The 22,510-nt window shown below is 40.0% G+C and overlaps 1 protein-coding gene across 2 annotated transcripts; it reads left to right on the plus strand.

The window, feature by feature from the left end:
* On the plus strand, window positions 1-11,802 carry C1GALT1 (core 1 synthase, glycoprotein-N-acetylgalactosamine 3-beta-galactosyltransferase 1). Of its 2 annotated transcripts, none has more exons than XM_086742377.1 (4): window positions 1-115; window positions 6,143-6,382; window positions 8,066-8,733; window positions 11,147-11,802. In XM_086742377.1, exons 2-4 carry the CDS (start codon window positions 6,160-6,162, stop codon window positions 11,354-11,356), a joined length of 1,101 nt encoding a protein of 366 aa, XP_086598503.1. In that variant the 5' UTR covers window positions 1-115; window positions 6,143-6,159; the 3' UTR covers window positions 11,357-11,802. The 2 variants fall into 2 exon arrangements, with proteins under 2 accessions (XP_086598503.1, XP_086598504.1); XM_086742378.1 differs by lacking the exon at window positions 1-115 and adding an exon at window positions 253-567.
* Window positions 11,803-22,510: the final 10,708 nt, after the last annotated feature.

Consider the following 22,510-nt stretch of genomic DNA (forward strand, 5'->3'; position numbering starts at 1 on the left):
GGCGGCGGCGGCGGGTCTGGCGGCGGCTTCCCCTGCGCGCGGCCAACGGCTGCCTGCGGGCCGCGCGGCTGAGCGCGCGCCGGGTCCCTGCCCGCCCGCCGGCCGGCGAGGCGAGGCGAGGTGAGGGAGGGGGCGAGCGAGCGGCGGCTGTGGTGGGCCTCGGGCCGGGCCGTCGTTGGAGGGAGGGGAAGGGAGGGGAAGCGAGGGCGGGCAGGGCCCCGAAGGCAGCACCCGATCTGGGGAGGCGACGTGAAGGAAGGCACGGAAGGTGCCTCCCTGCGGTGACAGGGCGGGAGGAGGCGGCCGGGGTGCTGGGTGCCACCTCTGCGACGAGGAGGGTTGCCCGCAGGAACTGCGGTTGCGAGGACAGCAGGTGCCTGGCCCCCTGCCTGGGAGGGTGAGCCCCCGAAGGAGGGGTGTCTCCGTGGAAGACAGGGGAGGGCCGGCGGCAAGGTGCCTTGCGGGGGGGCGGGGGGAATTGCTCGCTGCTCCCCGCCCGGCCGCGTTCTGCGCCTTGTAACGGGGACTTCCTGGACTGACGTCGCAGTTCCCTCTAGTAAGGACTAGGTTAGTAGAGGTCTAGCCAGCCGTACTTTGGACGTGGTAACTTGTTGCTAAAGGAGAGCGTCAGTATTTGGAATAAGGAAGGAGATTATCGAGATCTTCCCTCCGTCTCCCCAGTGCTGTGGATTGTTAACGTCTTGTCTCAGTGCTGTTACCGGCCACCTGCACCAAAATACCTTGCTTTTGTTGTCTGCATTTTTGGATGCAACAACTAAGAGTTTTGGATGGAAAAAGTTCCTTTCCAAAGAAATGCTTACAACATTAGATTCTATTTTTTAAAAAAAATATTTTTGAAAGTGAAAAATAAAATTTGTGCTTAGTTGATAGGGAACGGCAGTGGTTCGCAGTAATCCTTGATGCAGACAACGTTAGCAAATGTACAGCTGTTTTGCGTATAGCTTCATTTTAGAAGCATATGAATATGTACTTATAAAGCTTCTAGAAATAATAGGACTTAGCAAGATGACCTTTCTTTGGCATTGTGCAGCTAACTACGTTTTCTATATTTTTACTTTAATTATGTGTTGCTTGACTGTTAAAGACATGGTAGCAGAGATCAACTTCATTGATAATTATGCAGCCTTCAAAGGACATTTACATTCTGTTTCATGCTGAGGCCTCAGAGCTTGCCCCTCACTCTGTAAGTAAGGGATACAGGGAACAGCCAGCTGTATATGTAGGCTAGCCATATTTGTCATAGTTAATTTATCAAATCTTAAAGTGATTATGGAATGATACTGGGAAAAACATGTACAAAAATATCTAGAGTTATGTCCTGCATTTTGTAAATTTCAAAATCCCAGATTTGGTTGGTTTTTTTGTTGAATGTGTTTCCTCTAGAAAAGGAAAGGAGCTTGCTTAAAAGTATTAATCTGAAAGGTGGTTGGGTGGTGGTTTTTTTATTTTTTTGAGGGTGGAGCTGGAGCAAGCTCCAGTATCATATATTCCTATTGCGTAGGGATTTCCCAAGTTTGCTTTGGCTTAGGAAGGTGACCGTAACCCTTGTCGGAACAGCTAGCAGAGCAAGAACAATTTAGGTTAATATGTTAAAAGGCTCATCACCAGGACTGCACAGAGGCACAACGAGGGTCGGGGAGGCAGGGGGCATTAATCTCATCGGAGGAAGCAGCCCCTGGTTGTGTCGCTGGAGAGCCACCAGCGCTGTTGCCCGGGTGTGACAGGCATCAAGATAAATCAACAGAAAGGCTCTCTGGAACAGCTTACAAGATTGAGAGGGGTAACTGCCCACAGAATCTGGGACATACTGTGGGATGCAGAAGAAGAGCATCTTGTGACTGTATAAATCTTATTATGGGATGCTTAGGAGAGGGACTGAAGGGAGGATACAAGGTTGTTTGAGGTGGAACAAGTATGGGAGAATAGAAGGATAAGGGGATAAAGGGCCTGGACAATTGTAAACAAGTGGCTGGTCAGTATGTTTGATCGTACTCTGTGCTAGATTACCACAGCCTGTCCTCTTTTCTTATTAAGCTCCATTTCTAGCTGTTTTCCTGGATGAGAGAACTCTGTGCTATATTCCTGTCTACATACTGAAGTCTAACTGCCAGCAACTGGAGTGGTACCGTAAGTTATAGGGACCTCTGTGTGTTTGGTGTGCCAGCAACTGGGGAGACTGGAGTAGGTGAGGGTCTAAATGCCAGCAACTGGAGTGGAGACCGTAAGTTATGGAGGCTTGTGTGTCTGGAGTGCCAGTAACTGGGGAGAGCAGAGTGCACACGTATTGTCTTGGCAAGTATGCCAGTGTGTTGGTGCTGGTGCGTATCATCATGCATGGCTAGCTAGTGAGTTGGAGCAGAGGCTTGGGAGGCAGGTTGTGAGGCAGGTTGTAAGTGTGGAAGAGGTACTGGTGAGATCAGAGGGTCTTCAGCTTCACAATATAAGGGTCCAGGAGGTCCAAGCCAGCTATTGGAGCTGGGAGTTGTTTTGGAGGCTCATTTGCCTGTGTGTCTCTGGGTGAGACAACTGGAGACAAAAGGATCCAAGGGCCAGCTACTGAGTAGGCTGAATGTCTAAGGCTGTATACTGGGAGATCATCCTGTGGAGAGCTGCATGTGTGCGTATCTGGGTGAGGTGGTCTGCAGCAGCAACTGGAGTGGGGCTCTGGGGAGGCTGAGGATTCAGGGTTGGTTCCTGGGTAGATCAAGTGTCTGAGGCCAGTTACTGGAGGGGCTCCACATTGTCTGCATGTGTATATTCCCCAGTAATGGACTCTTGTGCTGGTCAGTTAGGGAGAGGAGCAGCGTAGGGCCAGACCCCATTTGTGTTTGCATGAACACTGTTTTTAGCTGTGTTGATCTGTATGGTCGGCTGCATATGCAACTATGGGAGTACATCCACAGCCTTGTCACTGGCTGGACCTGGGCACCTGGAATTGCAACGGCCTTGTCTCCATTGGGCTGCCAGGTTCAACAGCCTCTAACACAGGAAAACTACTTTTTCTGTAAGTTTGAAGATGCAGAAATTGTTTACTCTCAAAACTTAAATTTGGAGCTAAATCTACAATGACTATTGTGATAGAATTTTAAAATATTTGTTGTGACTAGGACTACCTACATGAATATGTAAAAAGATATATTTGTTTAAGCTACCATGGTAGAGTAGTGGAGTATAATTTAAATTTAAACCTAGGCTTTTGTTGTAAGTGGTTTTTTAAATAGTGTTTGTTTTTTAAGTCACGAGAAGTGAAAATAGAAATAGGGATAAAAATGGGCTCTTTTGAGTGACTTGGTAAGTTTTGCAACCTGATCTTGAGCACTTAAATGTTTTGCCTGTCTTGCCCCTGAATAAACCCCTGTTTAGAAAAGCATGTCAACAGTCTGAGCGGGGATGCTTATCATGATAAGAACTGAATTTTCTTTTACACATTTCCTGATTCTAGTCTAATGCTATAGCGTTCAGTTATTTTTGCTGGTGAGTTAAAAGGCTCTACTTATGTCAAATATCAAGATAATGTAAATAATAAAGATTTCTGTCCTGTTTACTGATGGAGTTTATCAACATACAGATATACACACCTGTATACAGTGGTCCAGTTTGTTGATATAAAAGTGATAGAACAATGAGCAGGTTGTTTTAGATTGAAAACTGTAACTAAAGACATTTTATATCAAATATGAAGATGCTTCAGCATGTGTCCCTGCCTGCTCCCAGAAATCCTCTTTGCTCGTGGAATACTGCCAGGCCATCTTCTAATTTCCAAATGCAATTAATGTACTTTTTTCTCGTTAGCATTTCCAATACACTTAAAGTTTTTTTTCTAAAGAGTCTAATATAATTCAATAGTTTAATAAGCAGCAGTTATTTTCAAGTGATTTCCTTTTTTTTTCTCTCCAAGCAAGAATAATTTTAACAGCCATTAGAGCAGATAACTGAAATTCTATGTCAGAGACCCCTAATATTGAAAAGTGGAGCAATGGGGACTTCTTATTCTAGAAAGTGCTGTAGCTATGCTGTGTGCATGCATGGATTTTTTTTTTTTCCCCTTTTAATATGCTGAAGGAGGGCATTGTTTTATTCTGGCACTCTTCCTTTGTGTATTGCAAATTTTGAGGGGGCTTTGTGGTGCTGAGTGGGGAAAGTGAAAACAAAAAAAAAAAAATAATTTTAGTACAGTGGATGCTTTCCGGTGTCATGGGTTGCTTGTGCATATAGGCTTTTCCTTAAGTGTTTTGGGTTGGTTTTTGTTTGCTTATTTTTGGTTTTGTTTTTTTTTTTTTGCAAGATCTGGGTCCTCATGTTTTCCTCCCAAGTTAGTGGCATGTAAGGCAATAGAACTAAAGCTGGAAACCAAGTCATTTTTTCAAGACCTGGGTCACAAATAATAATACAGTCAATTTTATGCTTTAAGATGTGATGTCTAAAGGCAATTTTTTTGTCTCCACCAAGATGTAGTGCTGAACTGAGGGATGGCAATATATGTTTAAAAAATTAAATAATATACTTTTTCATGTTAAAGAACTACAGATCCTTATCAACCACAGTTATAATTATGTGAACTTGATACAACCTTTAAGTTTCTTGATTTTTATTTTGTGCTTTAAGTTATGTTTCCAGTTTTCTTTCCTTTTTCTAGCATATCCCATGTTAGAGCTGCTTTGCTCTCAAATGATCTAGATCTGCATGTGTGCAGTAAATCTGATGATTTCTGAAAGTGCCAACCTAACAATATGCTCTCTGCCCTCTGTGCTTTCTGTTCAGGAGAGCACTCAGACAGACAGAAAGCTGGTGTTTGGTGTTACTGCAAAGTGATTCATGCGGCTTGCTTGGCTACAGTTGTTTTCCAATAGACCCTACACAGCCAGTGAGAGAAGTGGATGCAGGCTAAATGAATTGATTTAGTGGCTGCAGCTCTTTCCTGATCAATGGTTTTCATCGATGCTCTGTACATTTAGTAATTTTCTTTTTTTCAGCTCCCTAACTAACTAAATCGGGTTCTGCCCACTGATGTTAAGAATGACACTAATTGAGGGAACATCATTAACTTGTTTGTAAGGCTCTGGCTTGAATCCAGTATGTATTTAACAGTCAATGTTTTTGTAGATTAGTCATGAATTATTGGAAGATATCTCAACCCTCTGCAAAGATGAGGAAGCCTCAGGCCTGAACAGCCTAAAATTGGTTTGCAAGTGTTTAATATATGAAAATTTACACTTCATTCGGGTGTATAAAGCTCTCTTTATGCAGGTGTAGATGCTGGCTTTGTTTAGTTTTAGAAAAATGGTCAGCCAAGTCCTTTAGTTTATGAGGAGCAAGGCTGTGGCTGAAGTGAAGGGTTTTTTTTGTTACTAGAATACAAGGTTTTTGATGTGTAGAAGAGGCCTTGAGGTTGATGCATTTTCTTCTCCAAATACCTTTTAAAAATGGATGTTTCTATATGAAAATTGAGATGTTGCCTTACGCTTTCTTCTGAAAGTCTGTCCTCAGTACTTCCTAAAAGCTGAAGGAAAACTACCCTACTTTGAGAGTAGATTTGCTTTTATAACTCTTCAAAATCTGCTTGTGTTTGACATCTGTTAAAGAATTCCTGTAATATACTGACTCCTGGAGTTTAAGTTCATCTCATGACCCTGTTGTACCTTGACCTGCAGATTGCCTTTGATCGTCATCTCTTAGGTTCATAAAAGACACATATATTATGTTTTAAAGCACAGATTTCTTGGAACAAAGAGAATAAAAAGAAGATATATTACAATTTTATAATTAAAATATAGTACTTTAAATGTATACATTCTTTTATAAATATTGTGTACATATAATGAATGGCTTTTGTACGTACAGTCACTATTGTGATTTGTGACTGTCCTTTATAATTTTAAGCTAAAGATTGTGTGGTATGCCTTTTGTCCTAAATTTATCAATGGTTGTGCAGTTTTATATGGATATTTGCATTGCTTTTGTACTTAAACATCCATGCAAGCCAAAGGCAGCTGAATCTGAGCTAGAAATAAGATCTCTCCTTCTGGTTATTTAGTCCTTGATTTCTTCCTGTAGTTTTAGATTAGATTTCTGTGTTAAGCGACTTTATAAGCTTAATGTATTTTTCATTTGTTTTTGACAGTGTATTACCTTCAGGAGATGGCATCTTCTAAGTCTTTGATGAACCTTCTAACCTTCACTTTTGGATCAGCAATAGGATTTTTCGTATGTTATCTTCTGTTTAGCATTATACTAGAAGAACAGGTTAAGATCCAGCCTCATATCCTTCACAATGATCCACATGGCCAACACTCAGCAGATACTGATAACAATCAGCTGCAAGGACAAATGAATTTCAATGCAGACTCTGGACAGCATAAAGGTATTTTGTTATGCCTGACTAATTATTTCATATGCCCCCTTTTCATGCATTGCAAAATGTTGCTTTCTTCACTGCCAAGAAATTGTATGAATCCTTTTCTTTCACTTTCTCAATGTTCAGGTTACATCTAAATAACTTTGTTCTCCTGAGGTCTGCTGAATGGTGTTTTTCTTTGTTTCAATTTTTATTACAGTAGTGATTTTCTTCCTTAGAGCTCAAGTATTTATCCATCTTCTCTATCCAGACTTGTTTGGAGCAGCAGGAACTTCTCAAATGAACTAAGCAGATAGGTTTGCTGCCACTGTAGATGTGGCTGAATAGCTTTTTAGCTTTAAGAAGCTCATTTTGGACCACTTCTAACTTTTGATCTAGCCTCTCAGATAAAGCTTAAAAAAAAAAAATCACTTTTTTTTGGACATGATTAGTAAAACTTGGAACTGGAGTGGGGTGGGGGGGCAGAGAGGATCACTGTGGGTGTTGTTCGCCAAGCTGATCATGCAGCAGTCCAAACACAGGTTGCTGTTCACAGTCAAAACCAGAGAAATTCTGGTTGCACTTTGATTTAGATTTTTATGTTTTTCAAACAAAGTACACCCTTCTAACATTTCAGACATGCTTTTACATTTGACACATCTCACTAAATGAGTTAATTCTAAATCTTAAGTACAGATAGTGTCCATGTTGTGACAGTTTGGATGAGAAAAAATGTGTGATAAGGCATTTGCTTAAGAAGTAATTTGCTATTTAAACTGAAAACTTCATAAGACAAGTTTGTGAGTGTTTCACATGTAACTGTAAAAAATTGTTACAGAGAAATCTGATCTATCATTGCATAAAGTGTAAGCAGGAGTATTTTAGGATCAGTTATACAGATCTCACTCTCCATGGAATATTCTTTTACATGAGTTAAAATCCCTCTGTATGTATCAAGTGACGATGTTTCTTTGAGGGAAATATTTTCCAAGCTGCCAAAGCATTCATGATATTGCACACCTCAACTAACTACCTATTTATTCTGTGGGATTGTCTGAGAATAGAAACATTTTAGAACAACAATAATACTAGTTTCGTGGTATCCTAACTTACTTAATCTGATTTTTTACAAATAAGATTTAAATTGATTTTTTGATAAATTCTTTGTTTCTGGCTTACCATCTGCTTTTTTCTTAAAAAATATGTTGCTATTTTAGAAACATGTATTAGGTTTTGCTAGTTAACATGAATATACATAACAGAGCTTATTAGCTGTTTGACTTTTCTGTGTTGTAATCATTGTGTTCATTGTGAATGGCAAAAATATTCAGCTTTTTAATTTTCATTAGTCCTCTGGCACCGTAAAGAGGTTGCCTGTGAACAGTTTTTATGTAGAAATCAAGGTTTTCTAAAGCCACACTTCGCTGAACAAATACTCATTTTGATACAGGTCTTATGCTCTCCTTTATCCTGTGAAGTTGAAGTAGCTTTACGAGTTTTAGTTTCTTGATTTGGGGAGTCTTGTTTGTTTTCTTCTTGAATCTAACACTGATTTCATTAACTGGTACATTTGCAAGCAAAAAGCCTCTTCTCTCTGTAGATGTCTTTTCTGATCTAGAAACAGAATGTCTGCGGGGAGGTTGCTCTTATGTTTGTTTTGCAGTCAAGTCTAATACTGTTTTGGAACTTTACTCTTTTTTTTTTTTTTAGATGAGAATAAAAATATTGCAGAGGGACTGTATCAGAAGGTGAAAATACTGTGTTGGGTCATGACAGGACCTCAAAATCTAGAAAAGAAAGCCAAGCATGTTAAGGCCACTTGGGCCCAACGTTGCAATAAAATACTTTTTATGAGCTCTGAGGAAAATAAAGACTTCCCAGCTGTGGGCCTAGAAACCAAAGAAGGCAGGGACCAACTGTACTGGAAGACTATTAAAGCTTTTCAATATGTATATGACCATTATTTTGATGATGCTGATTGGTTTATGAAAGCAGATGATGACACTTATGTTATATTGGACAATTTGAGATGGCTTCTTTCAAAATACAGTCCTGAACAACCAATATACTTTGGAAGACGGTTTAAGCCTTATGTGAAACAGGGCTACATGAGTGGAGGAGCAGGATATGTTCTAAGCAAAGAAGCTCTGAAGAGATTTGTTACTGCATTTAAAACGAACAAATGCTCTCACAGTTCTTCTATTGAAGACCTAGCCCTAGGAAAATGCATGGAGATCATTAATGTGGAAGCAGGAGATTCTAGGGATACAAGTGGTAGAGAAACCTTTCATCCCTTTGTTCCAGAACATCACTTAATCAGAGGATACCTACCAAAAACATTCTGGTACTGGAATTACAATTATTATCCTGCTGTAGAGGTAAGCCCTTAGGAACCTGGTACCCATTTTATAAAGTATGTCTTATGATGTGTATGATGTGTGAATTAGCAGTTTAATAGCAGCTCAATACATTTTAGAAAAGAAGATTTTGTTCTGATTCTGTGATATACCTTTGTGTAGATGTGTTAAATACACTAGTCATCAACTAAAAGTTGATGCTAAGAATTTAATGTTCCAAACGAGCTAGTGAATCTTAAATTATTATTGCAGTTTTGCTATGTTCTGTGGACAGCAAAAAATGATGAAACCTTTTTGACATGTTTGTCTACTGTCACCGCTACTACTTTCCTTGCAAAGTTATTGTTCTGTTTTCTTCCCTCATATCTCACACGCGGTGTCCCTGACTTCTCCTCCAGCCACACAACTCCCAGCCTACAGTGAGAAGTGAGACCAGCATGGTTCCTTCCAAGCTGTGTGTCCTAACTGTGCAGAGCCAACTCAAACAGTATGGCTTAGTACGGTAAAGCCTACTGAAAGGGAAGGTGGCACTGATACACCTTTGTCTTCTATCCAACTGCAAAGTTTGCATAAAACCTGTAAAAATAGAACTAATTTTGAGACTTGCTCATTACGGTGGTTGATTAAAATTGGCTAAGAGATTCCCAAGTTACTAGAGGGGCTGGTGGGTAGCTGTGTATGTGACTGTACTGTTTGGTAGTCTTTTTCCCTTCAAATGGAGATGTGCTGCAATATACTTCTCTTATCACTGATAACTGTGTAGTGTTACCTGGCTTGAATGCTGCTAGCTGCCCTGCCCTCACTTTTTTTATTGAAGGTTGTTAAAATGTATATGTAAGTGACTTCCTCTGAAAAGATTACAGAAGAATCAACGTTGCCTGGAAGTGAAGTAAAAGCATGACCCAAACAAGGAAATATGATTAGATTTCCTTATGTAGTTGCATTGAACTCTTGTCTACTTTCTGTAGAAGTTGAGGCAAGTGTGAGAGCTGGCAAAGCTAATTTTTCAAAAATTCCTTTATTGTAGCAACAAAAATAGCATTTACAAGCTGAAACATTCTTACTAACTTCAGATTGTCCTTTGTGTTACACATCTGAAAGTCATGGTTGGGGAAAAAAAAAAGGAGGGAAGGGAGCAGGCCACTACTTGAAATTAAAGCAACCTGAAGGTATTCTGCATTGTAAACTTTTATGATCATAAAATCTGTGATGTGGCTTCTTTTTTTAGGATTATAGTCACACTTCTAAAGGTATTATTTTTCATCAAGCTTTGAGATCAGCCTAGGTGGCCAAAATCAAGGCTAGGATATGGGATTTTTACACAGTAAAGCCTGGAAAAAAAGTGTAGTTCTTCAGTAGACTCTTTTCATTGTAAAGCATCTATTTTTATACTTGTGTTCAGTGGCTAGAGCATTTTTGTAGCTTAGAACAGTTACAGTACTGTGTTTAGTGTGTCAGAATGCAGCAGCTTTAGCTATGGTTGCGGTTCACGAGTGGCTGAACTGTGGACAGTTACATCTGTAACTGATGCAGTGGTGGTGAGGATTCATAATGGAAACCGCCAATGTCCTATCGTATTTGTGTTTGGATAGAGACAACTTCATCTTGTATCAAAACCAAGCTATATTGATCAAACTTAGTAAGTATTGAAAGAATAACAATTACATAACTATTGTTCACTTCTGTGTCTTTAAATATTTAATCTTGGTTCCAGTTAGATTTGGAATATTAGCAGCTGTGCAGTTGAATCTGATAAAAAAAAATCCCCACAAAACTATCTTCCAGAAAAGCCTTCTTAAAGCTGAATTTGAGCTAGAAAATACAATTTGTAACAAATGTGTCAACAGTGATCTTTTAGCTTTTAAGATCACTGTTATTAAGCAAAAATGCTTAATAACGTCAATGAAATTAATAAACTTAAAAAAAAAGTTACAAAATTATTTGTAACAGCTTTCTGTGTGTAGGAGGTTAGATACTGGCAATTTTGCCAAACTGTATAATGTATGAACACACGTGCGCAGAGGTGCTTGTATACTCTGGATGGATGCTGTCATGAATAACAAGAGTGTATTGCTTCACATATAAATGAAGTGTTTGCACCTGCTTGCTGCTTCTTGGTTTTGTTTAAACATCAACATAAAAAAGAAGTATGGAAAAGCAAAAAACCTCTGACATTAGTGCGGGCAGCTAGTGTTTTCACTGGCTTGATTACTGAAGAAAAATACTTTGTCCAATTTTATTTTGGAAAGATGCTTTGGCAGATATACCTGATACATATTGCTTGCCTAACATTAAGTTTTGAAGTTTGTGAATGAATGATGATAGTGAATTTCTCACCATGAAGTCAAGGATGTGTTTGAATTTTTCTTGGATCTTTAATCCAGCGTATGCTTTGAAATTATTGCTGATTATTTTGACTTGTTTTGTGTTTTAGGGTCCTGGATGCTGCTCCGATCTAGCAGTTTCATTCCACTATGTTGATTCTGTGACTATGTATCATTTGGAATATTTGATTTATCATCTCCGTCCATATGGGTATTTGTATCGATACAATCCTGATTCGGCAAAGAATCCAGAAGAACAGAGCAAAGATGAAGCACTGGAGGATAATCAAAAGCTAAAGCAAAAAGTTTCTGAGAATTGACTGGACTTTGGAGAAAGCTAAGAGAAGCCAGCACGATGAATAAGAGTCTGAAACTCCTGCATGAAGCTTGTGGACTAAAATTACTCATGGTGATTCTTATTTCAAAAATCACATTGGCAGTACTTCCTGTCACTGTCTGTATGCGACGGAGTCTGGTGCTGGCTCTGACTGTTTGGGTTAGTGTGACCTTGCAGCCCTGCCCATAAAGATTTGGGGCCTTAAAGCTGTGAAGTAGGAAGTTGTTCTGGTACACTAATATCTGGAAGAATTTATGTAAAAAACATAGTGGAGTGGTTCAAAGGTAATCTTACAGTATTTCTGTTCCTTTTTCTGTTCTCCTCTGTTTCCTTCCAGATGTCTGGTTAGGTCAATTCTAATATTAGAAATTGGATGCTGCACTGTCAAATACTTCATGATGACTTTCTCTAGTATTCTCAGTATCTTGAAGTTACACCAGACTGGTTATTATGAATAGGCAGAGATCGACCCAAAAGATTGATCTGAATTGTTTCAGAAATGGATTTCACTGCTATGAATTATTTTAAAATTTTTAAGTCTCTTGTACAGAACAATATTAATTTGGATCACTACTGTTTTAGGGAGAAACCCAGAAATAGTTACTATTGTTTAAATTGCTGAGGTGATGCAAGCTGCTTACATATTTGCCTGTGGCTTTTTTTTTTTTTTTTTTCTTGTATTAACTTATCCTGTTGGTTGGATGGATATAAAAATTCATCTCAGAATTTATCAGCATAAGATAAGGTAGATGCTTTTTGAAACAGAAGTCTCTTTTCCATCGCACCTTCCATGTAAACCAGAAAGAATAGTATCTTAGCAAAGTTACAATGGCATTATAATAACTTGGTTTCAGCCAGTATTATAATTAGTTTGTTTCCATTTAATTTTCACGTCACTATACTTTGAGATTGTGGAGTTACCTTATTCATTACAATTTCACAGACACAAACAAGTCCTATTTTAAAACTGCAGCAAAGCTGATTTGACTGCTTCCCTACACATCTGGTTTATTTGGCTAAAGTACTTAATTTCACTTTCCTGAACATTTTTTTTTTTCTTCACTTTTAAAATTTATTTTGTATATGCTTCTTGTTACCTTTTTCAGACCGAAGTGTTAAATGATCCTTATTTCACTCTTTTTGAATGCAGGAATCTTTCTCCAATACTTCATGAGTATCTCTGCCTCTTAACTGGAAACACTTTCTTGGTGTGGGACAAAATAGGTGTGTTAATTACTGAAAAGTTTTCAGAGGCCAAGCCAATGTTTTATATAGTTGATGTAGAACTTTCTGGTTTTCTTTTTTTCAGATTGAGTGAATAGCAGTATGGGGAACAGGGTTAAGTTAGACATGTAATGTATCTTTATTCCACACTTGGACAAAAGTTTCTTCATATTTTTATCGCTTTTCACCTTCATCATATTGATGAATTTGGACATAACCTAATTACCTCCAGTCATTGTTTTGGAAAGGGCACATACTGGTAGCAGACAGTCTTATTTACTATTGCTGTCCTTCAGGATGTTCCTGGAAGGTGATGTTGACATAAAGTACTGGATTTTTTTTTTTTCCGAAGGTAGTTTTTGTACAGATTGGGGTTATATCTGTTGTCCAACAGTAAAGAGTCATGCTTCCTTTCTGACCATTGCTCTGCAGCATGATGGCAATTACTGGTAGATCTTGTGGAGTTGAAATATTACATGCATCTTCTCTGCCTGTATATATAGGCTGGGTTCATATATCAAGTATTGATTAAACAAATAGTTCCTGCAGGGTTAAATCTGTTGGTCTTTTGTGAGCAAGACTGCCTCTGAAATACTGAAAGGGACACGAGCTTTATTTTATGTTGTCTTAAGTAGAAAATTATAACTGTATTTGTATAAAAAAGGAAAAAGTCACCAGTTTGCTCTAGTCAGAGGGATGCTTGTCCAGAGGAGAGTGGACGGTACCATGCTGAGAGGTGCTTCCTTCTCTAAGCTAAAAGTTTATCCCACATGCAGCACAAACCAGTAATATTGTGAAATCCATATGGTATTGATAACTCCAGTGGCATTGTTCAAACACACAATAAAAGTTTTCTGGAATACTTAAGGAAGTTATAAAATGAAATCAAGATCCCAACTTAATCTCATTGTAAATTCAGCCCATGTAGAAGACGTACTGAAATAGATCTTCTATAGAAGATCTATAGAACTACTGTACTGTTCCTTTGTTACTGCTTTCTTCCTCAGTTCATCCATGGGGATTTAAAGATTTTCTTCCACAACAGGCAGAACTTTGCACATTTTCTGCAGATTTGTACCCTGTACTGCCCTGTGAAGTGTCATCATTTCCTCTTCATGTTCCTTACTATCCTGACTATCCTGTCTTTTGGGTTTCAGTTTCATCATGCATAAGTCTCAGGTGAACAAGAGGAAGCAGATAGTGAGATATCTGAGCTCCACACAGGTTGGTTGCTGAGGTGGCGAGTCAAACCAGCCGCTGCTGGGCTCACAAAGAAGCCTTTTCTTGGCAGCAGTTCCAGTTCTTGTCTGCTGCCCAGCTGGGTCTGGTGGGTTTAGCAGGGTGGGGCAGGAATGTCCCTTTCCACAAAACATGCAGGACCTCAGAGGGAATGGAGAAATAAAGGAACAAGTTCAATTTCTTGAGGGAATAAGGCTAAGAACATACTACCTTGTGATAAACAGATGGCCTGTCTGGAGAAAGAAGAGTAGCCTTTTCTTCAAGCATCCATTCTTGCTTTGTTTTAAAGTGTCCTTGCTCTTAGGCCCCTGAATATGTTTCTTTTGCCTTTCAAACAGCATTGCAAGAATTTTTTTTTCTTTCCAGACAAGCTAGAAAAGTATCAGTTTTTACATTCTGTGATTATAACAGAGGACTCTCGTTCTCCGTTGAACTGTATTGCCGTAACAATGAGCTGATACCTCTGAAGTAATTAGTTTGTATCTCACTGCCTTCAAAAGCTTCAGCAGACAAGGTTGATATGTGAACAATTAGTATAATTTTAATGTACAATATTACACAAAATTACACTACTACTAGTAGTTTGTTATTACACTCTCAGGTCTTTGTGCTTTGAGAAAGTATTTATTGAGTTAGAGTGTTTCTGCAGCCCAAAGAGGCTACTGTATTTCAGGTGGACAGGCCTTTCTGAAGCACAGCAACATATGCTCTCTTAGGCTATACCAATTATTGCTCTGTGTTTTGGTTTGTTTTGCTTCTAAAAGAGATTTCATAATTTTATAGAACTTAAATGCTTCCATTGGCACCATAGTGATTTAAATGACTAGGGTTTTTTGAAATGACTAGCCAGCAGTTGTTTGCACTTGGATGTGGGAATGTCACTTGGTGCAACAGAGTAACATTCTAACCTTGTGTTAACTGGTTTTTAGTTCAGAAGGAATGAGAATGCCAAGAAGTTACCTTCTGATCACTGTTCTTCATCAAAGAATAGTATTAATCTATGTTTGCAGAAAAAGACTATTGTTAATCTTCGTTCATTCCTGTTTCACTTTTGCAGTTTATATTGGTCTTATTTAAGAGGTTAAACACTGGTGATGTTAGCACCATCTCTCATTTTGCGGAAGCTCTTTTCCCAGTACCTTTAGCCTGTAGGGACACTTTCTTTGTTTCGCTTTGGTGGGGGTATATATTAAAATTCACTTTTTCTTAACATGGTGCTGTTTGTTCTGTTACGCTTCCAGAAGTATAAATTTTAGTGAGTAGCTGGTAGACCTCTTATAAACAGTTTGCTATCTGAGCAGGGTGTTTTATCTTTGTATGACAGAAAAGCGTGGGTTATTTCTCTGATGTACCTGCTACTGATGTTGATAGTGCACGCACAGATGAAAATAGATCCCTCAATACAGGACCACTTGGAAAGGCAATTTTCTCTTTTTTCTGTCAAGAAAAACTTCTGTGGAACTCCAAAAGTGTAATTTGCTTTGTTTTACCATGTTGTATTTAAAATACTCAACAAATGTTATTAATGCTCTAAAAGAATTGAATATTGCTGCTGGACAGTATGCTCCACTTAAAACCTGTGAATGTTTCCCTTTGCAATTATAGGTAGTCGTGTCCCTAATGGCAGGTGTGTGTTGGTGACTTGTCTGGAATGATCACCATAAGGGTTTGTTAAATACCTTCTTTGAAGTGCCTTTGATCAATTTTTAGCATCAAAATTCAGTTCAGAATTGAATAAATAAAATAAGTTATCTCACTCACAGTGCATGTCTGTCTTCATTTGCTCCTCCTGTATGCTAGTAGTGTAGCGTAGCAGCATAACAGTGTAATAAAAACATTCTTCTTTTTTTCTTTTTTTTTTTTTTTTTAATGGGGTGGGCACAGGAAAGGCAAAAAGCTTCTCAGACTTGCTGTTTTCTGTTGTTATATTTATGATATGAACATATAGCAAGCTACCTTGAAAACAAAGATGGTATTTTTTTAAAGTGTAAAATGAATCATAAGTGCTAGTACTAGATTCACATAACCAGGCTGTTGTTTCTGCATTGTTCTGATTTTTCATTGTCTCCACGTTTATTAGAGTCCTGAGTGAACTGGCTGTAGCTGATAGCTCAAAGAGAAAGCAAAACTGTTCAAAATTATCCACCTTTTAAAAAAAGATATATTCTTTCAGTGAATCTCTTACTTCTCAGAAAAAAAAAAAAAAGAAAACAACCAGAAACGAAAAAAAAACCCCTGTTAAGACGTAAGTGTTTTGCTGTTCCAATCTAGTTTTCTGCTATTCATGCAGAATAGTATTCAGCAGCAAAGAATATTCCACTTACGCAGATAGGAAGTGCCTTTAAGTATAAAATGGTTGTTGGACATGGTAGGCAGAGGCAGGGTTTGAACACAACTGTGTTTCATTACCTTAAGTACTGTAATAGACCCTGCTAGTGCTATTAACCTGGATTAATTAACTATTTCATTGCTCTTGACTGGAGTGCAAGCTTGTCTGCAAGGTACAGGAAGCGTGTGACAACCAATTTAACTGTGCTCAAAAGCCAGAATATTTTAGCAAAGGAACAACAGCCAGTTGAACAGACGATAAAAGTTCCTCTCTGAAGTTTCACGTACAGGTTATGCTTTTATGTGATGCTACTATAACTTGAAACTGCCAGGATCAGCAAATTCCAGGGTGGTGCAAGTAGAACAAAAACTACAGCTGCTACTCCAGACAAAAACTGTTTCTTAAATGTGGGTTTGCTTTGCTTGCTTTTTTAATCTGTAAGAGACTCTGCGTATTTGATTACCAGAAGTTGTAGACACAAGTGACATACTCAGTGAAGGTAACCTCTCATAACCTGCTCACTTAACGTTTCACTGGTCCAAGGGAATTTTCCTAGCCTACTACTCTGTGCACCAGTGTGAACTAAAAAGAAATGTAAGTAAATACCTTACACCCAGGAACTGCTAAGTTTGTTCTAAGCTGCAGGGAAGATAAGCCTGCGTGTTGCTGGTTCCAACTTTGGCTGAAAAATGCTAAGCTGTCTTTCCTCCTTTTTGACATTGTTTCACCGTAATGAGGCCCTTCTATGGGTTCCAGAAATCTGCTAGTGAGAGACTTACTCTGAGAAGTATTATGAGGAATAAGTGAGAAAATCAGAGCCCTGCAGTGAATGTTTTCACTGCTCCATGTATAAAGGAATTTAAGATAGACATGGGAAAACAGCTGGACCATGGCATCTCACTTCTAGGTGTTAGGGTGGCATTTGGCATTTATAAAGGAAAAATTGGTTATTTAATTCAGAAACATAGCCTGAGCTCTGCATTTTTCAGCTTTCTAATGTATATTCCTGAAAGACTGCTTGAAATGCCAATAAAAATAAATTGTAGAGATGCCCTCAATGCTGGTTAGACCACAAAACGTGGCAGGGAGACTCCTTCAAAGTATGCTTTTGTTACCAGTAGCGTTCAGATTTGATATCATTTTGAGCTGTGACCCACATGTTTTCATTTTCACTCTTCTTTCCAGACTCCCACAGCCACCTGTTCCGTTGTGGGTAACACTCTTCTTTTGTGGTGAAACTACAGGCTGTGAAGTACGGCTCCCCGAAAATGCTTTTCTGTAGGCTTTGTTTTATGTAGGGAGGTTGAAGCCTTGGGTGCTGGAGTCTGCACTGGTACTGACCAAGACTCCCTACCCCAGCATCCCAGTTCTACTTGGGGCTTCTCTGATGTGTTAGCTCTTGGGATGAGAAAGTGTCAAGTCTTTTGCACATATTCAAAAATACCTTCTTTGGAGGTATGATTTGTCTTTTAAACAGATTTTAATTTTTTTTTTTCCCCGCTTTTTTTTCCCTTTTCCTGTCAATAGTTTCACCTTCTGCTCTGCAAAATGCTTTTTAAGGATGGATTGCTGTCATGTTCACACTCCCAGGTGGCTGCAGCTCACTTCAGGTCTGTATGTGAAATGTACGCTGCCCTCTGTAAAACTTTACTAACTTAACATGTTTTAAAATCAGCCTAAATAAGTCACTATCAAAGCAAGAGCTGGAACCGTGTTTTATCATTTGGTGCTTAAAATAACCCTCTGTTTGGTAAGAGGGACAGGTGGACTGGCTCCAAACTGTGGCACCCAGTTGTTTTAAAGGTGTATGAAGAATATTTTCCATAGAGAAGAGGGAATTCTTTGCAGAATATTCTTCTAGAAGAAACTTGAATTTCCCAATAATCCATTAAGTGTTGCTACACTCATTATCTCATTTTTGCTTCTGCACAAAGAGGTGAACAGTCTTTTGTAAAGCTGAATGGCAACAGAGTTTCAAAGTAGATCTGAACAGAGATGTGAGTTTCTCATGAATGTTTGTTAAATAAAAAGTTGATGTGGACAGCTTGCTGCTTTCATTTAAACTCTAAAGCTTTGCTTGAGTAGGTACACTAGTTTGCAGGGTACTGTTCTTCAGCTGTACGAAACCAAACTGTGGTGCATTGTGAACCCATCGCTTCGGCATCTCCAAGTCAGAAAGGCTGGTTTGCTTCTTTGAATTTCTAACCAGGCTTCCAGCAACTCTTTGACCTCTTCTGATTTCTTTCCCCTCCTACAATAAAATCCTAACCCACTGCAAGGAAAGGACGAAGTGTCAGTAACTTCAGTCACCTGAGGAACCAGATCAGCTTCTGCCTGCTGCTGCTGCTTCACCATTTCACCCTGAGTTTCCAGTGTTCCCCAGCAGCTTTGGATGCTGCATGATCTCTGGTAGTCAAGGTCTTGACTCTTCCTCTTCTGTCTAAGAACTGATCAAAAAAACTTAGAAATTAATGCATGTTAGTACCCTGCACCTTTAAAACCTTGGACTATGATTTTTTTTTTTTTTTTCCTCCTTTCACTGTCTCACATGAATTCTTAACTAGGAATCACCTGAATGTTTTGCTGTTAAGTGCTGTCTTCCTGCCTCCTGCCTCTGGAGATGGAAAGCATAACATTCAAGACAAATGCTAATTTAGGGCCAAATCCTGTGTACTTAGTAGAGATAAAAAACAAATAGATGTCTCCGTAATTATTTTTTTAAATTAATTTTCTTTGCGGACTCCTAGTTTTACTAAAGTAGTATGACAGCACTGTTAAGTGTCTGTTCTGTGGCAAGGAGAGGAGATGGCTGTAAACTGGAGCCCATATCCTTCCTAGGTGAGCACCCAGCAGGGATTAAGCATGCATCGTATGAAAATCCCACCTGAGGGTCTGACGTTTTCCCGGCACAGAAGGGTGCTTCACCAGCACCCGCGGTTCAAGCGTTTACTGCTGAAAACAGCAGGTTCACATATTCCGCTGTGGATTCTGTTGCAATCGTAGCTGAAATATGATGAGTGTTTCAAGGACAGGTAGGGTAGGCATGTCTAAAACCGATTTTCAAATGCGGTTTAGAAAAGCAAACTCTCCTGTTCAGCAGCTGGCAGTACTGACGTGTGAACAATGAAGTCTTTGTTCCTATTTGTCAGTTACCCTGGTTTTTAGTGGAGGATAGGCGGTGTCTGTTTACCCACATTAGAACATCGTTTGTCAGGCTAACCAGCACCCTGCTTTAAAAGTATTTCCCTGTCAGCTAGCTTGGGCTTCATGAGCTTTTGTTGTGTGTCAGCTTCCAAAGCTGCATTTCCTGCACCTTGTTAGGACTCATTCCAGTAAATGTTACTCAAAATGCATTTGTTTTAGGTAAGCTTCATGATCTTTAAATGCAGAAGTTGTCTTACCAAATGTAGACCTGAATGTTCACAAATTCACGCCAGTGCCAGTGGGAGAAGTGTAATGCATCACCTCTATCTTCTTGCTTTAAAACCATCATTACAAAAGTAGCATTTGGGTCTCATTAATCACCGTACCACTACTAATACTTTCTCTGGGAGAGCGAGTTAGATTCACAGACCCTTTATTATTTTTATATAATCCTACTGTAATTGCAGAAAAATACCATTGTAGATGCAGTGATGCCAGTCCACACTTTGGCAGCACTGCTTGTTCCAGGAGCTTTCAGCGGTACTGATTGAAAACCAGTATCTTACAGATGGTTTGGCTCTCTGATTTGGTCTGGTCTTTGCCATACCGATCAGTCCTGCAGCAAAGAGTGCCAGTGTTGCTGAATGTTTTTCTGGGGGAGTCAGGGCTGTAGGTTTCATGCATACTTTCAGCAAAGCTTTTTAAAAGATCCATCTGCACTGGTGGCAAGCTGCCACCCTGAGCGCTCAGTCCTCGTGAGCCTCAAAGAAGTGGAGGGAGTTACTCTTACATATAGCATCTAGGAATTTTACTCCTGACATCACTGTGAACATGAGGAAACTGTTACAGATGTCTAACAGCATGAAAAAAATGAAATCATGGTTGGAAAAAGGACATATTTGTTGTGTCCTGTTAGCCAGATATATTTGTGGGCTAGATGTGGGGGCCCAAGAGAGAGGGAGAAAGCTATTGCAGCCTAAAAATGAACCAAAGATGTTGGCTGGTCCTATGGCTTTTGCAATGAAACATAGGTTAATTACATACATTCAGCTGGACCACCTGCTATTTTGACTTCTGAACATACAATTGTGTACTGTAGAAGCAGCTTCTCTAAGATAAGTGTAAGGCAAGAAGATGCTAGTGTGTCAATCAGGAGTAGTAGATTCTAACGTGACTGAAGAGACGTCCCTTTTGATTTTGCACTTCTGTGTTATGCTGCTGCCTGGATCACTGAACTCCACCATCTCTTTCAGTTGGAGCAGCTCATCAAGGGAAGACCTTCATGACGGGTTTTCCATGTGCAGCTGCCACGCTTTGCACTTCCTGTTGCTGTGTAGCACATTCTCTATTTCGTACCTGCCCATGCCTTTCCATCTGACTGCCCTCAGGAGCTTCGGGCTGTTCAAGACGGTCAGGTTTGAGGATGAGGCTCACTTTCATGTCCCAATTTATAGAAGGGTTGTTAGACTCTTCTGTTTCCTCTCAATGCTAACGTGTCCTATTTCCATCGCGCAGGGAAAGGACTGTTCTCCTGCATCGTATAAGTGACTGACTACAGGCTGAGTTTGCCCTCCTTCCAGTGTTGTATCCTGGTTAATGCACACTGAGTTTTATGGGTGTAAAGGTTCCCTCCTCCCTCTGTTCCTGTACAGTAGTTGTGCCTGTTGCTTGCTGAACTCAGAGATAATGTTTCTTTGGTATGCAGAGCTACGAGGTTGACTCTGGTACTGGCACAGCTCCTTGGTCTGTTACAAAAGCTTCTAATCTCCGATAGCCGGCAGGTAGCTGCCATTAAAAATGCTTATAGGCAATGTGAGAACAGGATCCAAAACAGTTTTTCCCAAGTGGAGGTAATAAAATGTCTTCATAGGGGCCAGTACTGCCTGCAGCACCTGTGCCTAACTTAAGCCCAGTGCTTAAGAATTACTTGTAATTCCTAAAAAGCAAATACATAAAGAACAGGAAACAAATGAAACAAGGCTGTAAACCCTTTCCCTTGATGTTCAGTTCAGCATTATGCTGATATTTAGCGTTTCACTTCTGTTTCACACATACATCTGTTCCGTGTTAGAGGAGGAAGCAAGCTGGTTAAAAAAAGCACAGTTGAAGAAACATAGGCAGTATCCAAAAACTTTACACCAAAACCCACAGCAGGAAGTGTCCAGAGAACTGCTTGTGACCCTGCGATAACCAGCTGGCAGGCAGCACACGAGAGGACAGGCAGAGGCAGAGACCAGCGTGTGCTACTTACTGATATGTCCTGAGTGTGAAAGGTCAACGTATGCCAGAGAGTGAGAACGATCCCGATGCGATGGAGTGAGTTTTATATCGCAAATAATTTCTAGATCTGATGTTAATGCTGTTCTTGGAGTAAGAGATGCTGCTTTTTCAAAAGCTGGAACAGGATGCTACAGAAAACCGTGTCAGATACATAAAAGTAAAAATGCTTCCCTGTACAAATTACACCAATAAAAAAAAAAAGGGGAGAATTTAATGAAATTATGTTCCCAGAATGAAGCCGCCTTCTCAGGGCTGTAATGTGAGAAAGCTGTACAGAGCATGGGTGTTCTGGGGTGTTGCTAGTTGGAGCTCACTGGAGGGGTGGGAAGGTAGTTCAGCTGGTACCCCAGGTACGTGACCCAGGAGGGGTCATGCTGGGCACACCAAGACACCAAACTTCTTTCTTCCTGTCTCGGACCTCCTGCCCACCAGCTGATGAGCTCTGGAGCCCTGAACCTCAGATCACTGGGATGAGTAATCTGGCAGAGAGTAAAGGCCACTTCTGTGTAACAGCTCCGTTTCCAGCATCGCATGTTCACCTGGCTTTGTACTGGAGATGCAGCTTGGGGCCAGGGGCTCTCATTTATTACCACTGCTATTGCACTGAGGCCTGACTTCCTGGGTGCCTGGGTTTCCAGAAAGTGCTCTGAGGCTTGACATTTATTGCTGGATGTAAATTTGCTGGATTCAGCAATGTTGCACTGGTTGCAGATGAAGTGGAGTGCTGCAAGGGGATTCAAGATAGAATCACAGAATGGTTAGGGTTGGAAGGGACCTTTAAAGGTCACCTAGTTCAGCCCCCCTGCAAGGAGCAGGGACATCTCCAACCAGATCAGGGTGCTCAGAGCCCCATCCAACCTGGCCTTGAATGTTTCCAGGGATGGGGCATCCACCACCTCTCTGGGCAACCTGTTCCAGTGC

The sequence above is a fragment of the Chlamydotis macqueenii genome, chromosome 2, assembly GCF_036417535.1.
Source record: "Chlamydotis macqueenii isolate bChlMac1 chromosome 2, bChlMac1.mat, whole genome shotgun sequence".
NCBI lineage: Eukaryota > Metazoa > Chordata > Aves > Otidiformes > Otididae > Chlamydotis > Chlamydotis macqueenii.